This window comes from Syngnathus leptorhynchus, chromosome 13 (genome assembly GCF_054491065.1).
Source record: "Syngnathus leptorhynchus isolate UIUO chromosome 13, UIUO_Slep, whole genome shotgun sequence".
NCBI lineage: Eukaryota > Metazoa > Chordata > Actinopteri > Syngnathiformes > Syngnathidae > Syngnathus > Syngnathus leptorhynchus.
In genome coordinates, this window is record NC_141207.1 from 8,298,546 (window position 1) to 8,326,179 (window position 27,634).

The 27,634-nt window shown below is 45.9% G+C and overlaps 2 protein-coding genes across 3 annotated transcripts; one reads left to right on the top strand and one right to left on the bottom strand.

The window, feature by feature from the left end:
* Positions 1-197: 197 nt before the first annotated feature.
* farp2 (FERM, RhoGEF and pleckstrin domain protein 2) lies at positions 198-17,118 on the bottom strand. Its single transcript, XM_085927796.1, has 27 exons — positions 16,968-17,118; positions 15,667-15,905; positions 11,345-11,449; positions 11,080-11,122; positions 10,922-11,000; positions 10,672-10,769; positions 10,439-10,553; positions 9,666-9,813; positions 9,494-9,589; positions 9,258-9,421; positions 9,077-9,145; positions 8,939-8,996; positions 8,546-8,801; positions 4,850-5,049; positions 4,527-4,616; positions 4,252-4,385; positions 4,026-4,107; positions 3,707-3,944; positions 3,502-3,632; positions 3,328-3,396; positions 2,973-3,062; positions 2,607-2,689; positions 2,397-2,515; positions 1,996-2,159; positions 1,175-1,282; positions 882-1,033; positions 198-768 (listed from the first exon to the last, which is right to left on the bottom strand). The coding sequence occupies exons 2-27, from the start codon at positions 15,880-15,882 to the stop codon at positions 657-659; spliced, it is 3,219 nt and encodes a 1,072-aa protein (XP_085783922.1). The 5' UTR covers positions 15,883-15,905; positions 16,968-17,118; the 3' UTR covers positions 198-656.
* A 1,334-nt stretch (positions 17,119-18,452) lies between these two features.
* On the top strand, positions 18,453-27,620 carry hdlbpa (high density lipoprotein binding protein a). 2 transcript variants are annotated; one of them, XM_085927393.1, is made up of 28 exons: positions 18,453-18,604; positions 20,191-20,262; positions 20,731-20,846; positions 20,930-21,117; positions 21,226-21,441; positions 21,535-21,741; positions 21,858-22,073; positions 22,152-22,358; positions 22,429-22,536; positions 22,606-22,710; positions 22,779-22,857; positions 22,942-23,081; positions 23,153-23,257; positions 23,346-23,459; positions 23,540-23,626; positions 23,719-23,850; positions 23,942-24,160; positions 24,247-24,468; positions 24,555-24,773; positions 24,841-24,979; positions 25,042-25,181; positions 25,255-25,359; positions 25,472-25,606; positions 25,688-25,831; positions 25,907-26,086; positions 26,166-26,282; positions 26,347-26,487; positions 26,766-27,620. In XM_085927393.1, the coding sequence occupies exons 3-28, from the start codon at positions 20,771-20,773 to the stop codon at positions 26,856-26,858; spliced, it is 3,834 nt and encodes a 1,277-aa protein (XP_085783519.1). In that variant the 5' UTR covers positions 18,453-18,604; positions 20,191-20,262; positions 20,731-20,770; the 3' UTR covers positions 26,859-27,620. The 2 variants fall into 2 exon arrangements, with proteins under 2 accessions (XP_085783519.1, XP_085783520.1); XM_085927394.1 differs by having other exon boundaries at positions 20,933-21,117.
* The last annotated feature ends 14 nt before the right edge of the window (positions 27,621-27,634 follow it).

Sequence of the window (27,634 nt, forward strand, 5' to 3'; positions counted from 1 at the left end):
TAACTATAAAGTGTCCTTGTAAGGACACATTTTTATTTGAGACCTTAGACCCACCCACCCTCAGGAGCATGCGCACAAGACAATCATGAGTCTTTTGGCTCTTATAGAGAAATCTCATACACATTATTTATTTACTTATTTATTTATCAGTCTGTAAAAAAAAATAAAATAAAAAAATAAAATGGATGCACAGGTCAATGGTGTAGTCTGAAATGATCGTTTTTATTTGACAGCGTTTTAAAAAGAAATCAATGATAAAACTAAACAGGCACGCACGCACACTACACAATAAATAGATGACTAGACCTTAGCGCCATGTGACAGACACTAAAGACGGGCCTCTCTTGTTATAGACAACACAAAAATGGCATGAATGGTTTAAGAACATCCATCTTAGTAGGGACCAGCCTTGGTTAATAACAAATACTGATTCAACGCCAGCACGAACAGCAGCACTCAAGTCTTTCGTGTACACTTTCAGGAACTTTCCTCATCGTCGTCGTCGTCATCTTCACGCCTTGGCTCCTTCAACATTAGACCTGCCTACACCCTCTTTTTGCTATGTTGGTCCTGTAAAACTTGAAAAGAGCCTCCGGGCAGAAATCAATGTTAAGGTGGTTAATGAAAGGAGGCATGCGGACGTGGACTCCTCCACGTCAGCTTCCGTTCATCTTGGTGGAGAGGTCTTCTTCGCCGTCTCCTTTGGCGGGGACCAGCAAGCTCACACGGCCCGTGGCGCTAGCTGCGCTCTTGATCACCTCCATCCACCTGGAAGTGGAACGCAGAGCTGTTAGTGGGGCAGTGCTTGAAACGTTTGAATTGATATATAAAAGAAAAAGAAAATTGGCAATCCGATCCGGGTGAGGAAACGAGTTACTGGCCTCTCAAAGGTGTACTCGCTCTCGGCCCGGAAAAAGTAGACGTGGGATTTGAACTGCAGCTTGAAGACGTAATCCTTGTGGATGGCGTCCGCCTCCTCTGGCGTGCTCACCGTGTAACCCAGCAGTGGCAGGCTCGCCAGCGGGAAGTCGTCCTGAGCGCAACCACACAAGTATTCATAGCGACAAAATTGGAGTCAAAAAAATATTCAATATTAGACACGAATTAAAAACACACAGTTTGGGAAAAAGAAAAAAAAAAAGATTCCAAAATGTGTCTGTGCGTGCATCCAAACCTGGTGTGTCTTATAGAAGAACAAGCAGAAGTTGGTGAAAACCACCCAGAGTTTCTGCCAGCCGTTGCTGTTCTTAAATTTCCTCAGGAGGTACCCCGATAGCTGGTTCTGCAAATGAAATATTTGTAGCCACATGAGCAACCATTTCATTTTTTTTTGGTGGCCCATTCCTTCCACTACAGCGTGAAGCTAGCTAGCTAGCAACTAATCAACCTATAATCACTTTAAGCCACAATTTACAGCTCAGTGTTTAAACTGCACGGCTATCTAGAAGTCGGTCACCTGGTTCATTCGCAGGTAATCTGTGAGCGAGAGGTTCTGGTTGCGATACCAGCAAACGTGTGTGATTGTGTTTGGTCTCTGGCCCTGACCCAAAAGGTAGCGAGGAGGCAGTTCGGGCGACGCGGCGGGGGAAACTTAACACGACGGTTTGGGAAGAAGAAAGGGGAGGGGGGAATAAAAAAAGGAGAGGAAGAAGTGTTAGTAAAAGTGGTAATGTGTTACATAGAAGTGCTAGAGGAAGAGTTGGAATGTTCCATTGGACAGGGAGAGGAAGTATGGATGATACGAGAAAAGATGAGAAATTTCATGTCACATTGGAGATGAGGAATTATACGGGAGAGGACAAAATGGCGTGCTACAATGGAGAGGAGGAGGAGTTAGTGTGTTACATTTTACGCAAGAAACAAAGTGGAAGCATTAGAACAGAAGAGACGTCATCCATCAGAACATGGGCGAGCCTGATTTGGCGACATATGGAAAAAAAAACGTTCACGCCTGGCATCTGACGCCAGGTGGTGGGGCTCCGGAGGTGGCCGTACCTCCACAGCCAGGCTGTGGTCTGACATGGACACGCTGGTGTTGCGGTGCCAGCACACGTGCATGGTGGTGTTGGCGCGGTGGTGGGTCTGCTTGTCCAGAGACGTGTGCGACGAGTTCATGTCGTCTTCGGACTCCTGCTCCAGAGAAACCTCGTCCGAAGAGCCTGAGGCCGCAAAGGAAGCGAGGAGCGAGGGAGGGTTGGAAGGAGGTAGGATGGGGGGAGCTAACATGCTGATGGGACACTTCATTAGGTACACCTGCATAATGTCATCAATTACTTATTTTAAAGAAATTCATGTCAAAGACTAACAATATCATAATTTGTAATCCTGAGCCGTTTCGGCCGGTGTTCTAATAAAATGTCCCATCTCCAGGTCACATGACTCATTCCCTTTCTTACGATTGGAGTGATCGGCGAGGCCTCCGTCCAAGAAGACGCTGGGCTTCTCCTGAGACTTCTTTGCTGAGTCGATGGCCATGTTGAGATCTTCGATCCATTTGTTCATCTCCACTTTGGAGCTGCGTGAACACAAAACAAAACATGGATGGATTTGCGCGCGAGACCGAGAGGAAGTGATGTCACGGAGAGATAGCAGGTGATGCCGCCGACCTGGCTGCCACCACGATGGTCCTGTTTGCCGAGTAGATGGTGAAGCAGTGAGGCACCGCCCATTCCTTCTCACTCTCCTCCACCTGTCGAAACAAAAGTCACACAGCCAAGACAGGATTGATTATTGTGAGCTCTCGACTATTAAGTGAGGAACTGAGCTGAGGACAAATATGGAAAGACAAAGTTTATCGGGTGCCCAAGTGAGCTGATGTCCAGCTCATCAGACTTACCGGAGCGTCCAGAATTATGAGCTGCGTCCGGTGTTTAAAAGCAAAGACACGTAAAGGTTAACACGAACCCGCCATTCACACCTTCCTTCGATCCCCCCCCCCCCTTTTTTTTTTTTTTTTAAAATGAAATACTCACAATCATGCCATGGAGGGGCAGCTGTCCGTGCACTTTGAACTGGTTGGTTGCCGTGACGCCTTTGCTGGTGTAGAGGAGCATGTCTGAGAACTGACAGATGGCAAAAAATAAATAAATAAATAAATAAATAAATAAATAACTCTCTGGGAAATAACTCTCCATACATAGAATGTTAAGAATTCAACCCTTTGCATGCTCTTTTAGGTGTGAGCAACTTGGCCACCAGGAGGCAGTGTAAAACAGTCTTTAAGACAAACGAAGACAAATGCTTTCACAATCACTCCAAGTGACTCACTAAATGTTTTTGAAGGTTATTGACACGTGATTAATTTAATCGTCGATATCTCCTCCTCACCAGGAAGAACATTCTTTGCTGCAGTCCCTTCTTAGTCAGCTTGTACAGGCAGCCTTCCCGTATGAACTCCTTCACAGAGAGAAAGGTAGGGAGAGCACTTTATTTGGCGCCCTCTTGCGGACACAATAAGACACTGCACTAAATGTGAAACCTCAATTTAAAAGGCCAACTCACCCTCCCGGGTGCCGTCAAGTTGTCGATCCCGATGAGGTCCCGCTGCAGCTCAGTGAGTTTCTGGAAGTTCTCCAGGCGGATGAGGCTGCTCTGAAGTTGTGCCGTGATCTCTGCCACCTCCTTCAGAGCCTCTGCACACAATTGTTTTTAATTCAATTTCATCATGTGTTTTTATGGAGTGCCATTTTCTCGTACGTCGCCTCACCTTTGCAGTCGGTGTGGTGTCGGTGGGCGGACCCGTAGTGCTTGCACAGGCGCTCCAGGATGAGCTTGTAGTGCATGAGGCGCTGGATGGGCTTGAGCAGGAAGGTGTTGAGTGGCAGGTAACACACCTTCTGCAGTTCAAACTCCTTGTAGACCGTCTCCAGCTTCTTCAGCCGCTTGCTGGCCTTCTCCAGTTCTGTTAATACTTCGTCGTGCTTCCGCAGGTAGCTGCTGAAGCCCTGGAGGTGGCAGTTGAGGTGGGGGGAAAAAAAAAAATAATGTCCATAAAATGTGGCAGCAGTAAATTGAATGACTCTCACCTTAAGAGCGGACATATTCTTCAGCATCACATCACCGATCCTCTGGTAGTCGCCTTTGACGTGAGCATTTGAGCGGCCTTCCCTGCAGGGAAACAACCAGCCCCCCCCCGAAAAAAAACAAAAACCTTTTGTCTTCATTTCACAAAGGCAAACCTCTTGACAACGCCCAGATGACATCACTCCTTAATAAGGCAACTTTTTTTGCTAGTTAGTTTCTGACACCCACCAGAGAGCCAGCCGCTGATCCAGCTCCTCGAGGAAGCCGCGGTGGAACTCGTAAATAGGATCGATGTTGGAGAAGAGCAGCGTCATCAGGCCGTCCGGCATGGCGTTCTCCTTGATCACTGCACTGCGGAACCACTGTGAGGAAAGAGAGAAGGACCATATTAAAAAAGTCTAATGAGAATTTTGTAGTGTTTTTTCTTTAGACCAAAAATTAAATGTATACATTTTAGGGGGAACATTTTCAGATTTTACTTTAAGGCCAGATCACCTACTCACCACAGTGATGACTTCCAAGTCCTTCAAGTAGGTTCTCTCCGTGGTCAAAATCTCTTTGGCAATGAAGTAGGCCTTGTCAGCGGGATACCTCTGAGAAGCAAATAAGATCATATTTCCAAAAAATCTCCAGAAAACATGAACAGCTTTGCTGCAGCTACAACAGTGGAACCTTTAAGAACGCCTTAAAAAAAAAAGGTACATTTTGAGATGAGGTCAAAGAGTTAACAGCCTCTATTTTACAAAAGTTTAATAAATTGGGAGGGGGTGGGGTGTACTGTGAGGCAAGGTGGTGGTGGTGGTGGGGGGGGGGGGGGGGCGTATACCTTCCTCCTGCCCTCCTCCTCCTCCTCTAGTCTGGCATTGCTGCCCACCTCGCTCAGGACGGGGCTTTGCATAGGCGAGGAGACGTTGTTGGTGGCGGCCTGGCCAGGTAAGCTGAGTGTGGACATCTGGAAGGAGGGCGACAGGCTAAGTGGGCCGGCGGCGTCCAAGGGGAACAGACGGGGGCTGTCCAACGGCATGTCTGCACACAACCATTAGGATATAGGTGTCAAAGGGCAAAAGCACATTTGCTGTAGGAATTTCTTTGAAAAGAAAAAAAATGGATTACAATTAATACGTTTTGTTTTTTTTAGTGTGTGAGTAGACAACAGTTTCTGCTGAGCAAACAGTTCTTCAAAAGTTCCTCCTTTAAATTCTTGTGGTCAATAAAAAAGTGGCTAATGTTTCCCACATTTTCTCCCCTCTCTATTGTTTGGACAAGCCTCTGCGAGAAGATCGGATGATTCAGACTTGAAATCAAACCACAACAAAAAGTGCGGCATTACTAACATCATCCTGCAGTCTCCTCTTAGGTCAGCACACAGCTGCTCTTCCACTTGTCTAAATACAGCACACAGAAAGAAAATAACGGGGGAAGAAAAAAAATAAAAAAGGGGGGTGGGAGTGGAACAAGGCGAAAGGGAAGAGAAAGAAAAAAAGTCTCTCTGTGACCCGGAAACAATTGCTTGCGGCTAATCAGGAATGTGGTCCGTCTGGAGGGCGTGGAGTTGTTTATAGTTTATCTACAACCGGCCTGCAGTAGGCAGGAGGGAGAAAGAGAGAGAGGGAGGGAGGGGCAGCTTTTCTTTGGAATGACTTTGGCTACAGCTTATCCAAATAAAAGAACACATAATTAAGATCCAGTCAATCCTGTTGCTGTCTAACTGCAAACGAAACGCATGTTTGCTTGTTTTTAACTCCCAATAGGAAGAAGTTGGAAAGAAGTGTTTTTTTTCCATCTCCAAAAAGAATGTTTAAGTCCAACGTGTGTGGTACTTGTCTTTATTCTTTTTGAGAGAAACATACAAAACATTGAAAATAGACATGTGTTGCGGTGACGAACGGACGTCTAAGTAAGTGCTGGTGAATTTAAAGAAGTAGAAATAATTATGACGTCAACGTTATAATATGGCTAAGATATACCCTATGGTGTAAGAAAAAAAAAAAAAAAAAACCTGAAACGTACACCTGAGACCAAAAAAGTGCTCGGAAGGCACAGAAACGCAAGAGCTGTACATGCAAAAAATAAAAAACGGACCTTCGGAAAGACAAAAATATACCCAAATGTATATTTCATCAATTGAAGATTACCAAGCACTTGTTTAAATTAGGTGTTCATTTAGAAGGAGGCATACGGTTGATGTTACTTCAGCGACGGACTTTTACACGTGGCGCAAATTAAACCTGCAACGAGTCTTCTAAGCGGCTACATTCACCAGGGACAAAATGGCTCATCGGCAGCCCATATTCGTCTTCAATGCACTAAAAATGAAGCAGTGGTCAACATTCACCCAAACACAACTCCAACAACAGCCGCTTTAACCTGCAGGTGTCAGCAAAGGATCAATGCAATTACTTCCGACTCCACCCTAAGACTCAACCGAGAAGCACCGAGGATGCCTCGTGATCAGGATTTACAAACCGCAACGAGTGACAATATTTAGCCACGCATTTTAAAAACAAACACATGCAGTAAGAGTTTCTTGCACGTGTGAAGACGTGGACAGAATAAGACTAAAACAAAACTTCAATGGCAACTGCTTTGCAATGATACAATTCACTTTTTGGTTCTTTTTGTTTGTGATAAAAGAACCAAAAAGTGATTGAAAAAGGAAACAGAATGAACTTAATACAACTAAATGATACAATTCGTTTGCTACTATGGCTTTATGGTCACTGATGGGCAGAAAGTCATCCGCTACTCTCGCAGATTTAAAATCCCCGCCCACAAATTGTTACTATTCTCCACGCCGGCTGTTATTTGAACACATGAACCTTTTTAAAGTGCACAAAATACCTAACAACAAATCTATTAATACTCTTGAAGTGTCTGAGAAGTGTAAAACGCCGCCTCTTGATTCACTGTTGCACAAAAAAAAATAAAAATAATAAAAATTCTATTCATTTGCGCAAGCCTGCTTTGTTAAAAAGGCATAGCCATGTTGCTTCAGTGCAGAAAGAAGCTGTTGGCCACCAAGGTAAATGAAGTACAGATTATGTGATGCTAGCAACATGAAGTAGAATAGAAACTTAAGCAACATGGCCTTTTTTTTTTTTTTTTGCAATTCCTGAATGTGGCCAGAGGAGCAACAATTTGCGGAGCCTATTTTCATTCCAAGGATGAAGTAGTTACGAAGAAGTGCTGCAGATGTGTAACAATGTAAATGTTACTTTAGTTTAAAACAAAAAGAAACGTTTTACCGGACGTTTGTCTGAGTTTACTTCCAGGCCAAAAGAGGACTCTTCTTCGAGGGATAGGACTTTGCAAAGTTCCAGGAACCGTTGGGGTATTTGACTGGAATCTTCCAGAAATGAGTGGACAAGGGTCAAGGATAAAAGTGACCTTGGGTGGAAATGCAGCTTTTCAGCCCAAAACATTGTTTACTGTCACTTTACAGTGACAACATTTTTCTTAGGTTCTCAATTAAAGAGCCTCAAAATTTGTGTCATCTGATTGGGACTGCGAGTGCCTTCAGCAAACGTAACCCTAGAACCTTTAGGGGGGGACATTGGTAGAACTGAAGCTTGGAGGGATGCTGGATTGGACTCTAAACAGTTCCACGGACTACTAAAAGTCCTGAATCTGGTCTCCAAAAGAAGGTTTTTGTGTAGCCCAATGGTCAAAGTGACCCAGCTTTGGTTGGATTTCAACTAAATGTGCGTTGGTCCAGGAGGGTCTGCGAGGGCCAAGGCCTGCAGGTTATGGCACTGAAGGAGAAAGTTCTCAATCCCGGCATTCCCGGTGAGCGAGCTGCTGTAAAACAGATTCTGCTCCGGCGGAAGGACGCTATCGGAGCCCCAGTCCGAATCGGAATCGGAGCTGCCGTTCCCGGAGCCTTCCGTGGCGGTGGGCGGGTAGCTGAGCTGCTCCAGCTGCTCTACCAAGTCGCTGAACTGCATGGCCGAGCTGCTCTCGGAGCGCACCGAGCACGCCGGGAAGTTGACCATGGAGCTGGCTTCCGACTGGACGTCGGAGCCGGGAAGGCGCAAAGAGGAAGCCGAGTCGGGAACGGCCGACATGGACTCGCCGGCGGAGCTGAGCCCCAGGTTGTCCAGGGAGCTGCACTCGGAACGGTTGTTGAGCAAGGAGCTGGTCTCGGAATGACCCACCACGCTGTCGGGGATGAGGTTGACGCTGCCGCTCAGGTCTTCCATACCGAAGAGCCCGCTCTTAGCCGACTCGCAGTCAAACTGCTCCGCGTTGTCACCGTGCCCGTAAGGGTAGGCCTCCACCCCGCCCCCGTAGAAGGACATTTGCGTGGGGTCGTCGTCGATAAACTCCTCGGTGACCCGCAGCGGCGAGAACATTTGTTTGGTGCGCAAAAGCTCGGCCTCGAAAGCCTCGGGTGTGAAAACTCCCTGCCTGCCTGACCTCCTTCCAAAAGACTTACTAGCCTCGTTTTGGGGCGCCTGCAACTGCAGGCCGCCACCTTCGACACACGTAAACGCGGGGCTGAGATGAGCGGAGGTGGGAGCACCTGGGAAAGAGCAGTGAGTCGGGGAGTTGGCGCCATTCACGACTTCTTCCTTCGGGGGGATGTGAGGCGGCTGCTGAGGGGACGCCGGCGAGGACGGCATGGCGGGTGAAGATGGCTGCTGCTGCTGCTGCTGCCGCTGAGCCGGGTGGTGGTCTTTGCGCGGGCTGACCCCGGTGGTCACGTGCGGCGAGTGGAAGGACAGCGAGGACGAGGGAGGCGAGCACGGCGTCCGGAGACGCTCGTTCAACGACAAGCTCTGGCAACCGCAACACAAGAGCGTAATGAAGATAAAGTTCATTTTTGGAGAGCAATTTCAATTTTCCTTCTTGTTACCAGAAGCTTCAATACTGTAGTACTTTGGAGCTCATTGAAAAGTTAAAAACCGCGACTGACCTGTTTTGGCACATCTATGGTAAGAGAGCGAGACGACGTTTGTACTCGACTGTTCCTCCTGCCGAATGGAGGTATCGTTAAGACGTTGCGACCGAGAGAAAAGTAAACAGACTGGTCCGTTTCAAAATCAACACACACCTCTGATACGGTGTCCTCTTGGCTCCGTTTTCCCTCACGTACTCCACAAGCTGCTTCTGCGTGCGCCCGCTGAAAAGCACAAACGAACCCATCAGTCACTTGAAAACACTGTTTGCCAAAGTCTTTATCAGCGTATCAATGAAAATAGGGAGGTAGAATTCCAAAACTAAACCAAGCACACCTGTATCGGAAAGAAGAGCCTCTGGTGAAAAGTACGGTCTTGGGTTTTGGTTGGGGTTGGTCAAAGAGACGGAAAAAGGAGTGATACTCCACGCAGATCTTCCAGAAGACCTTGCACTGGTCCCTGCTGCCCATCATGAACTCCAGAGTGTCTTGATGTGGGCCCTGGTACCACGAGAGAAACCGCGTGTATCACATCTGACCTGAGATCAGTCACCGATATGTTTTTAGACGTACGTGAACTTCCGGGTGGAGTTTGATCAGAAAGCGCTTCCTCTTGAAGCTCAGCTTGCGAATCTTGGACCAATTGAAGGTGTTGATTTTGGTGTGGCCCTGAAAAACAAACCCGGCTGTATTCAGGCAGGATTGTCACTGGAACCGAAGCGCACGTGAGCGAACGGAAAATCACCTGAAAGACCTGGAGGCCCATGTGAGCCACGGCCAGGTTAATCTTGGTACCTTCCCGGTCGGCCGCCGGGTGGAAGCGCACGCCGTACATCTCCAACTTGCGTGCAATCTCTAAGATTTGGAAGTCCGATTCGGCGGGAGTCTGGCCACTGAATGGGGTCAAAAACACACCTGCACTCATCAAACTAGACAATAATAAATGGAGTTCTGCAAAGCTCAATCCCTGAGCCACTTTTTATCTTTAAAGCTACGCTAACCTAGCCTATCCCGACTTTCACATGAGATACGAGGAACTACAAACAATTTGAATAAAAATAAAGATTACAAAGCATGTTAGGCGGACATATCTGTCCAATCATCACCACATTCTAATTTTGGGTGATCCGTTAAGCGGTTAAATCTCCTTAGCGCCCTCCCCTGCTGCCCTACTGGCCTTAAGGCTAATAGAGCGAGGACGGAGAGAGAGACGGAGGAGGATGGGGGGGGGGGGGGGGGATTAGGCTGCTTGTACTTCCAATTTTGGCAAGCGAGGGAAGAGATTAGTAAACTAGTGCAGTGTTGAAAAGACACTGTTGGAGGAGAATGGAGACGCCAAAAAGTCCCTCAAAGTAAAAACAAAAATAACCATAGAAAAAATATTTTTGCTAATATTTTTTTTTAATTAAATATAAATCCAAATAAAGTAAACCATTTGAGATTTTTAAATAGAAAGCATACAGTACAATATAAACAAAAATGCATATGGAATACAAATGATAAAGGCAATAGACTTACAAGTGCCTGCGGTGGAAGTCCACAATGGCCTCCAGGACCTTCTCTTGGTACGGCAACAGCTCATTATTCATCAGGAAGTCTCGGTCGGCGGCCGCGTCGTAGTCGCCGATCTCGGCTGGGGATGAAAGGCGGGAGGGATTATTCCATTTCTTGTGTTCGCTACATTGAATTCCTCCAGAAATTGCATTCTCGACTTGGATGACATAACCGTAACCAAATGTTTTTTAGTGTACATTGGACGAGGTGAGAGGCGATGAGGGCTCCGGTGTTTTCTGTGCAGATCAAGCGTCCCTCCATCAAATCCCTTTTCATCTGCAGGGAGAACAAGTACCTACAAAAAAAAAAAAAAGTGAGAGAGAGAGGGGGATAATGAAAAGCATGTTTAGTGTCAAAATAAGCAGAGTCAGATTGTGTGTACAATGCAAAGTTAAGTCCAGAGTTGGCTGGTTTATTGTTGTGATTTGTGAGTTTGTAATTTAGGACCTGGTGAACTCCTCCTGCAGCTGACCGGGGTCTGGGGGGAAGAATTTCACAGCCAGTCTAAACAGAGAATTTGCCGGTCCTGAAAAACAAAAACAAAACATTAGATGACACACCGTATCCTCTCTTATTAAATTCATATTAATGTTATTCGAACTTACTTCTGACTTGCTTCACAATGAGCTTGGTGGGCTCCAGCCAAAGCTGAATGGACACAAACAGACAGTTGACTTTTAAATCACCATCGGCCAGGCAAAAGTATTGGGATACATGCCGCCGTGAATTTTGACTCAAATTTCTTTTTTTTTTAAACAATACTTCTTGTCATTGGCGAGCTGTCAAAATTTGGAAGCCTTTGACAGTTTGTTCAGTGTGTGTGTGTGTGTGTGTGTGTGTGTGTGTGTGTGCGCGTGTGTATCTACACACCCAGCTCATCTGCATGTTCTGAAACTCCAGCCCAAAGTAATCACTCTCAATGAGGTTGCCTCGGAGAAACACCTCCGAGAGAAGATCCTGCCCTAAAGCTCTCGGCTGAAAGAACGACACCAAAAAAAAAAGAAAACAAATATTATTAGTAATAATCTCATCCCAGTGTCAACAGCAATAAAAAAAAACGAGAAAAAAAAACAAAACTTCGACATATCTGATGAAGAGTTTGCATAACCAGCATTCATCCAAAATCAACAATGGCCTCATTGGAAGAATAGTTTTCAAAGTGCCTAAATCAGGCTTAAACCCAATAGAACACGGACGATCTGACGAGATGTGGTGTGCAAAAGATATCTCACACCTCGGAACACTCCACGCTGTAAAAGATAATTTGGTGACGAGCCTTAGCGGAGGTCTGAACTCTTGCTTGAAGTTCAAAGTTGCTCTGCCAATTTGTAGGCAGAGAAACCGTGTGGCTAGAATAAAAATATCTGGGTCATGACATCATCCAGAAAAATTCTGAACATGTTTTTCAGTCATTTATTTACTTGTTTGGGTGGTCGGGCTCTACAGAGACCAAAAGGATTTATATAGCAATTATTAAAGCGTCATTTTTTTTTCATATTATATCCCGACAACAAATAACGGCAAATGGCGGTGCGTTCCCATCGACGAGAGCGAGAAGTGTGGCCAAGTGTGGCTCCTGGCAGACTTCTTCTGGGTTTATTTTCTCTGGGCCAACTAACTAATTACTACGTACTCAGCACACACGTCACTTGAGGTTTGGACATGTAGCGGGCAAAATTATAGGCTCAAACATCTGGTTGTAATGTAAAATAGTATTTTTAAAAGGGGAAAACTTTTTAAAAAGGAACTGGCCCACATTGGTAAAAGTAGCGCGAGTCAACTTGAGATGTTGTGGAGCACACCCACTTAGAGGAAGAGGGGGAAAAAAGAAAAAGAAAAAAAAGAAAGACAAATGATTTCAGCTCGCAACAGCTCATACGCGTTGTAAAACTCATTCTTCCATGAGTCTACCGTGTCTCATTTCAGTCCGTCCGAAAACCAAAGAATAAAATCTGCCATCACATATTTTCCACAAATCATTTGACTCAATTCACAATCCAGAAGTCTTGCGATCCGGAGGTGTTTTGTCTCGCGTTACAACATTTTGCAAAATTCACAGAGGGACGATGTCATGTAATCCGGTGTCCGTCGATGTTTGTCCCGCTTTCATGAACGCAAAGATAGACCCAAATGTCATGAAATGTGGGCTATGCAAATCGGCAACGGAGTGATGTGCTGGCTAGCGAGCGGCGTGTCTCAGAAGTCGAGCGCTAAAGCGGGTTAGCGGGTCACGCAATCACGTTCGGAGAAAGTGGCGACCACGGATTAGGACAAAGCAGCTGTTAAAATCAGGAGATACCATGTCTAGATTGCGTCTTCAATCCAGGGTGGAACTTCTAATCGACAACTCAGTGGGCTCACCAAGTGTTTACGACAAATACCCGGCTACCGTTAGCGAGCTAAGACAACATTTATTTTCCATACGGAGGTGTTGAGGACATGTGTGAGAATACGCGGTAATCGGGATTATCGTGTTAGTCTACTCAGTGCACCTGCGTAACCTGGATTAGGTACAACTTTAGCGAGGGCCATCTTTGACATTGTTTGCACAGTCTAATGAGTGTTAAACAATCAGTATTAAATATGCCATTTCCAAAAAATGTAATTAAATGGGGGGAAAGAAAATACAGTCATGATTTACGAAACTAATTTAATTCATTCTTGGAAATCAAATCAATTATGTCTCATTAATCCATAACATTGTTAGCCGGTATGTGTTATAAATATGTGTTAGCATTAAGATAACTTTTATATAAACACACACATTTAACACCATCAACCGATGAATCTAATCCACACGAAAGAAAGAAAAACTGTCACCGAGGAAATAACTCTTCACGTCTCCTTAGTCTTCCTTTGACACATTAAAAGCAGCAGTTAGTTATGATAATCGTTAAACCCGTTGCATAATCCACAACATCGCCGTAGCGCTCTCTATCCCTGCGGTTAAAATTCCTGACCCAAACGTCGCTTCCGTCCGCCTCCCCCCCTGGCTGCAAGCTCAAACTTTGGACTCCCCTTCCTTGCGGTTGTCAACGTTGCTATTTATGTGCCTGTTTGCCTAAAAGCGGAGCCCATCCACATCTAATGAATGCAGCGCCGTCTGTACGCGGCCAGGCTCCGCATGTGAGTGAAGGCCCACTGGAGGGGCAAGGCTGCGCGCCCGCATCAAAGGAGCCTGTGTTTCGGTCACCACAAGGCCCGTCTTTCTCCTGCGCCGCCGGGCGGGAGGGGCCTCAGCGCCAGAACCGCCGAGCAAGCATATGTCAGTTAAAATACATTTAAAAAAAAAAAAAAAAAAAAAAAAGCAGAAATCAATTGCTACAACAACTGATGCCAGTGGTTGTAAACCGCGGAACGGTAGCTCGGGTGCTACGGATTTTTCTTTTTTTTTAAAAAATCAAGCCCGGCCATATTTGTCAGAATTCACAAATCAGGCGACGCCGTACTGCTTTCAGCGCGGCGAGCAAATCGGTTCACATGGCCGACAAATATGACAAAATGTGCGAGGGCGGGCGGTCGCTTGAAAGGCCACAACCATTTCAAACATTCACCACTGCAATTTAGTGTCTATTCTTGTTCTCCGTGTCCAGGAAAAGGGCAAAATCACGGAATAAAAAAAAAAAAAAGGACTGCAGCTGTCCTCAAATCAAGAACTAAACATTTCGAACATATTCTGCTGCAAGTCAAGCAGACATTGGAAACAACGTTATTGCCTCAACAGTGCCTCTTTACAAAAGAGACAAGACCGGCCCACGACACCTCGTGCTGAATGAAGAGAGGCACTCAGAAGCCATCTTGTTTCTTGGCAGCCCGCTGGACGGGGGTCACGGCCACACATACATTCTGCTTTCCCGACGTCTGAAGGTAGCAGTTGACAACCACGTTTTGGACCGAACACAAAATACTGCGTCACCCCGCGTGTCTCACGTGCTTTTGTTTGCGGGGGGGTGGGAAATCCATGGGGGATGCAAAATGCTATCTTGGCTGAACGTTTGTCAACAAGTCGATACCAGACAGCCAACTATTTTTTCCCCTTGCGTGTTTGTGCTTTAGTGCTGCCGTTACATTATCGGTGTGTAAGGGGATAGCGGGACGCCAGAGTGTGAAGTTTAACACCCCCCCACACTTTGTTGTTGACATCGGCGCGTATCTACTGTTATCAAATTGCGCAAAAAGCTGCAGCAGCCGCATAAACATCGGCCAGGCACTTTCAAAATGGCTACCAAACGTAATGCACTTGGGATGACAAATGTGTTTTTCGCATATGGACGCAGATGTTTTCCTACTTGGGTATTGGGGAATATAGAGCTTTTTTTTTTTTTTTTTAAATATCCAAACGCATGGGTGAGGTTCAAGCCAGTTTAAAGCCACGAACTGAACTGATTTAACTTGACTATTAGTTACAGGGTTTGAGACAACATATGGCGCCTTAGATTATAAAACATCCGTCTCAGCAGTGCACCACGGAATCCAAACTGCTGAGGCTACTTGGGGGATTTATTAGGGCGCAGTATTTAATTACACAACGTCATCAGTGAGTCTTCAATGCTTCTTTCACGCCGGTGATTTAACACCGGCCTGACTTAAAAAGACAGGAAAGAGTCTCATTCCTATTGGCTTCCTTATTGCTTCCTATGTGAATGGCTACTGCAGCAAGTTGGCAGGACGACAGCGGGCCGGCAGGAAAGCACATCACTTCCCTTCAAATTTCGGCTTTGGAATGACAATACAACAAATAATGCTGAATAAACACACACACTATGACCAGAATTAATATCCTCTTTTGCACATAGATGTTTTGTTTTTTTGTTTTTTAAGGAGGGTGTATTGCTCAATAGCTGAGTGGTAAACATGAGTCAGCAGTGATAATGTTCGAGATAATCATTACACGGCAAAAATCAATTTGGGCTTACAGATACTAAAATCATCATCAGATTGAGACAGGAAAACACCCAATCATTAATCAAAAGAGCCGATGTCCTCAGCAAAAACAAACGTAAAGGAAAGCGCCTCCAATTTCAACAATGTGGAGGCGGTAAATAAGACGGCATAACACGGAGGATTTTCGTGGCAAAGCCAGACTGCAGCTGTCACCAACACGCAAACCGGGTCAAACATGGCCCTGCTGTGCACGGCTAACTAACAGCAGACTTATCGCAGTGTGCCGGAAAGGCGCAAGTAACACTCACGTCTAGATCGAAGAACTCCTGGGACTCGTCCAGACCCTGAACGCGGACCTGAAGCCCCCGACCGGGACCCTTAGCGGCAGGGGTGCCTCCGACCACCACCACGTTGGTGCTGAGGCTCTGCCCTGGCTCCAGTGTGCTGATGCCTGCGTTGAATTGGGCGCCCAGTCTTGTCCCCGGGGTCTGCAGGACCCGATAGGATCCCTCGATGTCCCCCATGACTGCGCCCAAATGAGCAGCACCTAAGAGAAAAGAATGGAAAACCTTTTTTAATCTAAAATTGTTGTATTTGAGTAAAAACTATGCTACATTTAAGAAAAGTTTGTGTTTTCTTTTTTTTTGTGGGTAGTTCAGATAAAACAATTTTATCACAATTGCGACACACGATGGCATTTCAGGTATTAGTAATCAATGTCTACGAGTACTCAAATGTACTCCTTTTCAATCTCAAGAAAGTAGATAGGGTGCTTCCAAAGTTTACGATCTAAATATACCTTAAACTATGATGCCAAAATATTTTTTTCTGGCACTAACACTGTTTATTAGAAGCCTTGCACAGAGCAGGATGTTCTGACACTACACTGAGAGCATACAAATTCAGATTGGTGCAAATAGGTGTGCTTTTCAGCCATTAGTTTTTACTTTTGTCCTCAAAAAGGTAGGTGAGTCACTACTCATCGGAAAGTAGTACTTACTTTTAAGTAAGTGAAGCGTTTGGAGGTTTATTTTTTGGTTTAAACTATCATAATAGGAAATTATAGACACACATGTTTAGTGTCCAAAACCCTGAGAAAAGTCAAAGTCTTCTGTGTTTTTATACGATAGTATTCGGGACTTTTGGCTCACGTTTTGTCTATCATCCGTTTTACGGTTACACTCGCAATGAATCAAACCTCTATTGTTAGAAAAACATGCATTTTAACTACCAGCATGAATTTAAGCAGCCCAGCACGACTCACGTTACACATGTTTTAATTGTGGCGTTCTATTTGGATTGTAACAACCGAAGGAATATCATATAAAAAGGTTAATGTCACACTGAAAATAAAAAAATACACAAACATTGTCTCATAAATTCGCCTCGCTGCGTCAAAGTCCCAATTGGGTCATTGTTTAACATCGAGCCAAACGAGTTAAATGTCATATTCGAAAGGGGGGAAAAAGTTTAACGTGGCGTTGTTTTTTTTCGATTCCTTAAGTAAGCTCGAACTCCCGAGAGTTTTTAGTTGACTTAACGATTACATAAACTTGGCGTAGCAAAAAAGAAAATGAGAATTACTTTGTTTTAACAAATAGACGCTTACCCAATGGGTTGGTGTCGATAGAAGGCTGCAAAAGGTTTGGGATCAGGGGACAACTCGTCGGTCCATGGCCCCAGGCCCGTCGTCCAAAGTAAGTGCGCACCCGACGCCGCTTTCTGATTGGCTGCAGTATACTAACTCGACCTCTTATTGGCTCAAATGTGGCGTCTGGTTTGCTAGCCCAGTTTGACCGCCTCCCTCCTCATCCTTGGCTCAAATTAGCCGTGATGGACGGGAGGGATTAACATGTTTTCAAATAATGTCGATAACTAACTCACTATACAATAACACAAACATCTTTTTTTTTCTTAAGTTCCGTGACCCCAAAACAGCTGCAAAACGTGCCATTATCGTTATTCCTGTGTCGCATGTCTTCAACTGGGTTAAAATTCGCAGTGACATGCAAACAGGTTTTACAATACATTTAGACACGTTTGCCCGAAGATATAAAGTGGCAAGTTAACAACTATTTTCGTCATTACAACAAATATCGAGCGAAGTCAAGTCTTTTTAGTTGTTTTGTAGATACTTTCACACATTCATTCTAAACGTGAGTCAAAAGGCGCTGAAATGGTATCTGTGGCAAGCAGCACCCCCTAGTGTAGCGGAATCGCCATTGCTACGTAACAAGCCTCATGTTAAAATAACTATGATTTATGTTTTGTATTTATTCTGAACCTGCCCGAATTGGTCTTTATTATGCAAGCATAATTTCTTCAGCAAAACATTCATTCATTCAAGCAACTTCCATAGGTAATCAATACTTAAAGCATTTGTAAATAAAATAAAATCAGTGCATTTAAGTCAATTTGTGATGTCGACAATGTCGGTCACCATATCCGTTCATTGATCTGGCCCAAATTCATGCATGCTTTTATTTATAAAGCTTAACCCTAACTATCAATAAAAAGGGCCCTCCCCAAATTGTTCCCATTAAAGTTGGAAGTATGTGATTGTCTCTGAATTAGGATAAGATGAAGACAACTAAAGGATTGATTGCTTGATTGATTAGTGTCAGAGTCTCATGATCTTTGTTCAGACACTATTGATTGATGAATAGATAATAGATAATGTAATCCCTGTTACAGTGCTCCCAAAGGCTGCGTTGGGAATCAGTCATATTTTCTGCTTTCTGTACGGCATTAAATTTTTAAGAGTACTATAAATTTCATCTGCCTTGAAGTAGGAATTTAATTTCTCCCATGGTCATGCTCGTAACTCAAGTAATCTTTTCCCTCCTGAAATTACAAATTTAAATACAAAGCAAAGTAGCACTCTATAATATAATATTGTACATCATTGACGATTTTGCAGCTGGATTTTGCAAATTTGCAACTATATCCCGACCAATGATGTCATATTGGGTGTCAAATATATGCAGATTTTGCTATTAGTGGTCGACCGTGTCCCATGCGCTTACCGGAGGGGGGGGGGGTCCACTCTTATTTGAGTGGGTGAAACCATAGCCAAAGAGTACGTGGTGCTCCGGGCGTGTAACTGGACTCCAGCGTGACGTCAGTGGCCACCGATTGGTGGGCGTCGCTCGTATATATGCGTCACGCGTCACTCCCACCTCCTCGCCAGTGGAATTTCATCTCTGCTTCTGCACCTTCTGGGCAGACGAGAACACAAAAAAAGAAGTAAGTCTTTGCGTTTTCTCCATTTGTCACGTTTTTTGCACGTCGATGACAACCGCTGCGTTGGTAGAAAACGTGGGATCAGGTGGCTTGCGCGAGGGGGGGAGGAATGGGATTCGAAACCAGGCCGGATTTCGTCGCCGAACCCTCCGTCTCGCTCTTTTTGGATCTCTACGTGTGTGCTGGCCTGGACTTGGTGTCGTTGCGCTTCCTCCGCCTCCTCGGTTAGCAACTGTGCCTACGTGGACGTACCCAGCTAGCAATTGTTGTCGTGGAAGCTAATCGATGCTAAACGCTAAGTTAGTCCTACTCGCTACTTTTTGACAACTGTGGCGATAAAATGGGTCAGCGAACACTCATCCGCGAGAGTACCCTAGACTTGATTAAAAATGTTTTTCCGTTTTTTATATTTGTATCCACTGTTTACCTGGTTGTCATTTCAATGGTTTGCAGACGGCATAGCTTAGGAAGTTGTGTCGCAACGTTTGCTAGGAGTTTGCAGAAAAATGCTAGGACTTAGCCGATTAGCATTAGCTTTTACAGCTACGTGTCACTCTATTGCCCTTCGCGTGAAGTTTGCAGCCGAATTACAAAGATAATACGGTCATGCAATGGCCTTATATTCACCATAAAGATCATTTTATGTTTGGAATGTTGAATTGCATCTTGTCACCTAATGCCGTTTCGAGGAGTTGGCATTTTTCTTACAGATTTCGTGACGTTGCGAAGCTGTCAGTCAGTGGACACGAGCACACGCAGACACAGCTACTTAACACCCTAATCTGGGATTTGCATTTATCGTTCTAAAGTGTTTGTATCCTCATTGCAAAGTGGCCAATTCAAGTTGAGCTATCTTTACCAGACGAGGAATTAAAAACTTTAGTCATACCTGTTTCTTTCAAGTGAAAGTCTGGTAAAAACAAAAACAAAAAAACATTTGCCACTATGTTTAATTTGGTACCTGTAGTTTAAACACGACATTCTGATTAATCTCTACCAATTTTCGGAACGGTTCAAAAATTAAACAAGTAATATTTTATCCAACACTGCCCCCTGTTGTCAATTGAAATTGACGTCAAAGTGCCCTTGGGCTTGGATTGCAATTGGCAGGGCTCACCTTCTTTGGGCGTATGGCCACATTCCTCCTCTCTTGCAGTATAGCACTAAAAACAAAAAAGTGACAACGGTTAAATTCTTTACATTATATTTGATCATTTGATTTGTTTGTTTTTAAAGTACAGTGTTTTAGTATTTTTTTTCCTCCTCATTAAAATACAGATTATCTTGAAAAGATGGCATTCATGAATTAAATGCACTCAAAGATAATTTCAGATACAAGTGTCTTGAGTTGCAAACATGGAACAGATTCCATTCGGGCTGCTCCTGGAATCTTCCACCATACTACTATTTGCCATCAAGATGACATGCTGTTGGCCAAGTGCCATCCAGACAGGTTTAGAAAGAGCACTGAAATATGCAAAGGGATGACTTAAACTCTTTTGACCTCTCAAGAGCAGACTATTTTCCTCATCGTGTAATTGACTGAATACTAAGACAATACTAATCTCTCTGTCTTTGTGTGTCCAAAGGCAAAAGCTGGCAGGCTGACGGGAATTTGCATCTTTACAGGACGGATTATCTGGTAACTGACCATTTAGCTGGTGAGTCCTTGAATTTATTTTTTTCTTTCAGCAGTTTTGCAAATTATTGAGGGAGAGACAATCCTCCGGTATCGGACATTTAATCATACTTTCACCTAGTCTATGGACTCCATAGTAGTCCCCTAATCAAGTCCTCCTTTTGGGAAGATATTTGGATCTATCACAGCAGTCACCTTGCACAATAGAAATAAGCAGAAAGACGAGTGCTGATACAACAAAACAACCGACCCGCTAATGACATTTCATGATGGCAGATTAGATAGTGCAGGAGAATCCCAAAGTCCATTCACGATAGGCCAGTTTTGCACAAACCAAACGTTTTCCCCTCTCCATTTCTGTCCGCGCAGACCACATGCTTTGTTATTATCTGTCATATTTCGGTATCCGGCCGTCATCCTCGCCTGTTGCTTCTTTTTTTTTTTTTTTCCCAAAAACGCGTTGCACTAAATTTCCCCTACTCCTTTCCAGTGGCACACTCGGACTCTGTGTTAAGCGTGGAATTTCAGCCATGAGCTCAGTCGCCGTACTTACGCAGGAAAGCTTCAATGAGCACCGCATCGGGCTCTTGCCGGAGCAGAGCGGTAGTGAGTAAACCCCCCCCCACCCCACCCCCCACACACGATGTGTGAAGATCAAAAACAAAGTCAAATCATCTCCTTCTTTTTAGCAGCTACCGCCGCCCCCGCTGTAGCAGCGCCCAGCGCCGCCGGGGGAGAAGAGGAGGACGCCCTTCCCACCTACAAGGATGCCTTCCCACCTCTGCCCGAGAAATCGGCCACGCCCGATGGCACCCAGGAAACCGCCAGCGCCTGGGCCAACAAAATGCGCTCTCTGAAGTCTTCTGTCATCACCCAGGTATCAACGCCACAGAAACCATCCGTGTATTTTCACCATTTCTGTCCTTCACTTCAAACCTTTCTAGATCTACCACACCGCACTTAACCTGCTTTTCCCCCAAACTAGGTTTTCCATGTTCCTCTGGAAGAGCGCAAGTACAAGGACATCAACCAGTTTGGGGACGGAGAACAAGGAAAGGTCTGTGTGGACATCATGCACAAGACCGGAGCCCACCTGGAACTCTCCTTGGCTAAAGATCAGGGTCTCTCCATCATGGTGTCCGGAAAGCAGGACGCCGTGATGAAGGCTCGCAAGGAGATTGTGTCCCGACTGCAGACTCAGGTGCCCCTCCCTCTTTCAATTGAGTTGTACAGGTTAAGTCACATTTATGTTGGAAGCGATTTTTAAAATGACCCATGATCTCGTCTCCTCCAGGCCTCGGCGACTGTGCCCATCCCCAAGGAACACCACCGCTTTGTCATCGGCAAGAACGGGGAGAAGCTGCAAGAGCTGGAGCTGAAGACCGCCACTAAAATCCAGATCCCAAGACCCGACGACCCCAGCAACCAGATCAAGATCTCCGGCACTAAGGAGGGCTTGGAGAAGGCCAAGCACGAGATCCTGCTGATCTCGGCCGAACAGGTCCGACCGGGATTAAGTAGCCCAACACTGCTGAACTAAACTTGATATTTGAAGTTTTGGTTTTCAGGGCTTGAAATGTGCTCATAGTCTGCCTTTTTTTATTTTATTTTTTTAAGGACAAGCGGGCCGTGGAGAGGGTGAACATCGACAAGGTGTACCACCCTTTCATCACGGGCGCATACAACAAGCTGGTCGGCGAGATGATGCAGGAGACTGGCGCTCGCATCAACGTGCCGCCTCCCAGCGTCAACAAGACGGAGATTGTGATCACTGGGGAGAAGGAGCAGGTGGCCCTTGCTGTGGCTATGATCAAGAAGATTTCTGAAGACAAGGTACGCCTTTTGAGGACCGCAAAAGCGGGGTTTTGAGTTTTAAGTCTGATTGAGGAGCTTTGTTGTTGTTTTTTTCAGAAGAAGAACGCTACCACCATTGCGGTGGAAGTGAAGAAGTCTCAGCACAAGTATGTGATCGGCCCCAAGGGAAACACTCTGCAGGAGATCCTGGACAGAACCGGCGTCTCGGTTGAGATCCCACCTTCCGACAGCAGCTCGGAAACAGTCATCCTTCGCGGGGAGCCCGACCGTCTCGGTCAGGCCCTCACCGAAGTTTACGCTAAGGTGACTTTCCCCTCTGCTTCTTTCAAATGAGCTCAAGTTTGAAAAGCTGAGCTTGCAAAATTCTTTCCAGGCAAACAGCTACACCGTTTCCTCTGTAACGGCTCCCTCTTGGCTCCATCGATTCATCATTGGCAAGAAGGGCCAAAACTTGGCCAAAATTACCCAACAAATGCCCAAGGTGGGTCAAGCACAATCAATTAGCCATCAAAATTGCCCTGTCCTCTTAACACACATGTTCTCCATGCAGGTGCACATTGAGTTCACTGAGGGAGAAGATAAGATCACCCTGGAAGGTCCCACCAAAGATGTGCAGATGATGCACAGCCAGATCGAAGCCATCGTTGCGGACCTCGTGAGTTGTGACTTCGGCTCGCTCTGGTGCCCTAAATACGCTCGTGCTCACACATTTCTTCTCAACAGATAAGTCGTATGGACTACACGGAGATCAGCGTGGATCCCAAATTTCACAGACATCTGATTGGGAAAGCTGGCGCCAACAGTAAGCACTCTGCTCTGCACATAATGTAATCTGCCCGGTAACGCTCCTTTAATCCAATTTTTTTTTTTTTTTTTTTTGATTCAGTCAACCGCATCAAGGAGCTCCACAAAGTGACCGTCCGTATCCCCCCCGACCACGAGAAGAGTACCCTGATCCGCATTGAGGGGGACCCCCAGGGTGTGCAGGAAGCCAAGAAGGAGCTGTTGGAGCTTGCGTCACGCATGGTCAGTGCACTCGGGCGGCGTGCGGACGCGCTCGGTCGCCGTTACTCAATCTACGCCTCGCCTCTTTGCAGGAGAACGAGCGTACAAAGGATTTGATCATCGAACAGCGTTTTCACAGAGCCATCATCGGTCAAAAGGGGGAGAAGATAAAAGAAGTGCGCGACAAATACCCCGAGGTGAGCTCATTTATAACGAACATGCTCACATAACATTTGTTCTAATTTGTCTAAAACAATGTTTTTCCTCCTCAATCTCTATTTTCAGGTCATCATCAACTTCCCCGACCCCGCGCAGAAAAGTGACATTGTTCAGCTGAGGGGCCCGCGAGCCGAAGTGGACAAATGTGCCAAGTTCATGCAGAAGATCGTCGCCGAAATGGTAACGTTTGGAAATTCTTTCAACTCATCGAGTGTTTCATTCTCGTGTTGAACACTAACTTTGATTTTTTTTTCTATCAGATGGAAAACAGCTTCTCTGTCTCCGTCCCCATCTTCAAGCAGTTCCACAGGAACATTATCGGCAAAGGTGGATCCAACATCAAAAAGGTAGTCCTAGAAAAATATTGGCACGAATTAAAATGTCGGACAAAATGTAAACGACGTCATCCTTAAATCACCCTTTGACTTTCCTTTGCTAGATTCGTGAGGAAACCAACACTAAAATCGACCTTCCCGCCGAGAACAGCAACTCCGAGATGATCATCATCACGGGCAAGAAGGCCAACTGTGAGGCTGCACGGACACGTATTTTGGCCATTCAGAAGGAACTGGTAAGCTTGATTTCAGTGGTTGAGTGTCATTTACCCTTCATCTTAAGGCTCCTCTGTATATCCTGAATTTCACTTCATATCTGGTCACTAGGCAAACATCACGGAGATGGAGGTGTCTATTCCTTCCAAGTTGCATAACTCCTTGATCGGCTCCAAGGGCCGTTTTGTGCGCTCCATCATGGAGGAGTGCGGCGGCGTGCACATCCACTTTCCCAGCGAAGGCTCGGGCATCGACAAGGTCACCATTCGGGGTCCCGTGGACGAGGTGGAGAAGGCTAAGCAGCAGCTTCTGGCTCTTGCTGAAGAAAAGGTACTTGGTTGATCTGGGATCTGTTTTGAGCAGTTTTTCCCTTCAAATATAGTTCCTCAATTTTTCTCGACGCTTCGTCCCATCAGCAAACCAAGAGCCACACGGCCGAGCTGCGCGCCAAGCCCGAGTACCACAAGTTCCTCATCGGCAAAGGCGGTGGCAACATTCGCAAGGTGCGCGACAGCACCGGCGCCAGGATCATCTTCCCCACTGCTGAGGACAAAGACCAGGAGCTCATCACCGTCATCGGCACAGAGGAGGCCGTTCGTGATGCCCAGAAGGAGCTGGAGGAGCTCATCAAGAACTTGGTGAGACACTTTTTTTTGTTTTTTGGGGGGGGAAAGGGAATCTCCAATTATTGAAGAGGGACTTAACTCACACAATCTACTTCCAGGACGACGTCATTGAGGATACCATGAGCGTGGACCCCAAACACCACCGCTACTTTGTTTCTCGCCGTGGCCAAGTCCTGCGGGATCTCGCCGACGAGTACGGCGGCGTAATGGTGAGCTTCCCGCGTACCGGCACGCAGAGCGACAAAGTCACCCTTAAAGGAGCCAAAGAGTGTGTGGAGGCAGCCAAGAAGCGCATGCAGGAGATTGTCGAGGACCTGGTGAGTACACGGCGGCGCTTTCGTCCTCCATATGAGAAAACCACTTCAATGCTTTCCCTCCCGCAAGGATGCTCAAGTGATCATTGAGTGCACCATCGCTCAGAAGTTCCATCGTTCCATCATGGGCCCCAAGGGCTCTCGAATCCAGCAGATCACTCGAGATCACAATGTACACATTAAGTTTCCTGATCGTGAGGACCCTCAAGGTAAGAGAAGAGTTTCACTTCTAACATGGTGAGGACATCATTTGAAATGGCCGCCTTGTCAGCTGTGGAGGCCATCCAGGAGAACGGCGAAGCCAACGGCGAGGTGAAGGAGCCCGTCGATCCCAATGCGCCCAAGAAATGCGACGTGATCGTGATTTCCGGGCGCAAGGAGCGATGCGAGGCTGCTGCGGAAGCACTGAAGGTTGGAATAAAAAAAAAAAAAAAAAGACAAAGCTAACTGTTAGATCGTTTCCTAACTTGTTTCCGGCTCTTAGGCTTTGGTTCCCGTCACCATTGAGGTGGAAGTGCCTTTTGAGCTTCATCGTTACATCATCGGGCAGAAAGGAAGTGGAATTCGCAAGATGATGGACGAATTTGAGGTCCGTGCTACAAAAGGGTCGTGATCATTCTTAAGGCCGTGGAGTCCCATAAGTCCTGTTTGTCTCTGGAAAGGAGCGAGCGGGCTCTTAACTTCCTTTTCTTTCCTGTCAGGTAAACATTCAAGTGCCTGCTCCTGAGCAGCAGTCCGATAAAATCGCCGTCACCGGCTTGGCCAACCACCTGGAGCGTGCCAAAGAAGGACTATTGGAGCGCGTGAAGGAGTTGCAGGTCGAGCAGGAGGATCGGGTGAGTCTCGTGAACCTCTTGACATTTCCCGTTGGGCTCAAAAGGTACGAGAAGCTTCTGACTCGTTGTTTGGGCGTGCAGGCACTCAGGAGCTTCAAACTGACCATCACTGTGGACCCCAAGTATCACCCCAAGATCATCGGCCGCAAGGGTGCCATTATTACCAACATCCGCACCGAGCACAATGTTAATATCCAGTTCCCAGAGAAGAATGATGAAAACCAGGTATGGTCCATGTCTTTGCAAATACATCTCCGCTGTAGTTCACCTCGTTTTGACTTTTCTCTCTTCTCTCCACAGGACCAGATTACAATTACAGGGTATGAGCACAAAGCCATAGCTGCAGGTGACGCCATCCAGGCCATTGTGGAGGAGCTGGAGGAGATGATCTCCGAGGACATTACTCTGGACAGCAGGGTCCACGCGCGCATCATCGGCGCCCGTGGCAAGGGCATACGCCGCATCATGGATGAATTCAAGGTGGGAAGTTCTACTTTGATGGAATGGAACAACTTTCACCTTTTTGCGCTCCAACTGACTGCTGTTGTCCTTTTTACAGGTTGACCTCAGGTTTCCTCAGAGCGGAGCAGCCGACCCCAACCTGGTGACGGTGACGGGTCGTCTCGAGCTGGTGGACGAAGCCATCGACCACCTCCTTAACCTAGAAGAAGAATACGTGAGTGTGCTATTTTTATTTTTTTGCTTTTGTGATATAGAATTGAATGCAGATTGTGTTTTAGCTGGCGGACGTGGTGGAGAATGAGGCAAAAATGGCGTACATGAGGCCCTCAGGGGGCAACCACGCGTCCGGTGACGAGCAACGTGGCCCCTCTAAAGGCTTCGTGGTGAGGGAGGCTCCCTGGACCACCGGCAACGAGAAGGTGAGCCTTTTATTTCCTCTGCTATTGTCTTACTTTAAAATGTCTTGAAGAAAGCACTTAAAAGTACACAGAAACTATATTTCTTTGTAATTATACTCAAATTTAATCACTATATTGTCAAGTTGTACACAAATAAAACAAGTTATTTATTTTTTTTAACCACTTCACAGCAAGCTTTAAGAGCACCAATGTTTTTTTTTAGGAAAGGACATTTGTGTCAATTTGGGTTACAAAAATTATGCAAGTTATTGGAGCATTAATATTTGTCTTTTTTTTAGGCTCCTGACATGAGCAGCTCCGAGGACTTCCCCAGCTTCGGGGCCCCGGTGGCTGCCGCCAAGGCCTCCCCGTGGGGACCCAAACGCTTTTAAAGCAGAAAATCTTCAACCAAGACACAATCTTCCCTTGTCCGTACCCCAAAATCTTCTCCCCTCTTGGGCTGACCCCTTCAGAATCTTCTCTCACCATCAATGCTTAAAAAGAAAAAAAAAAGCAAGCATTTTGTTTCTTTTTTTTTTTGTTGATAGAGCTGCCCTTTCAACCCACAGGTTTTGGGGTTGGGGGGGTAGCTCTATTGGTTCCACCTGGTACACTTGCGTTCAAGTATTTGTCATTTGTGCGTCCATCTGCTCGTGACACCTCGTCGCCTTATTGTTCACTTTGACGCAAAACTGCCAGATGCTTGGAGATGATGCAATTTCCTTTAAACAAAAAAACAAAACAAAACACTAGTACACCTCTGGCGCATCAAACCTCACTGAAAAGAAAAAAAAAAAACGAAAAAGAAAAAAAAAAACGTGTCAACTGTCATCATGTTTGGGGGTCAGTGTCCAGTCCTGTTTGTCTTCCAGTTGCTAGGCAGATTTTCTGTTTAACAGCAATGACCCCCCCCCTTGTTTTTTTTTTTAATACATCAGCCTTAAAGACTAGGAGGTCGCATACCAGGCTGGAGGTGACGTCTGTCAATGTCTTTTATTTTCCTCTGAGGAATAAAAATGCACTGAACGTCATCCCGCCTGCGTTTATGTTGCTTCTTAGCGTCCATGGAAAGTTATGCAATTGAAGTGTGAAACGGTTAAGGGTGACACTGGAAAAGTCCAAAAATGTCAATAAAAATGGAAAATCTTTGTGTACGCATCTGTCTCAT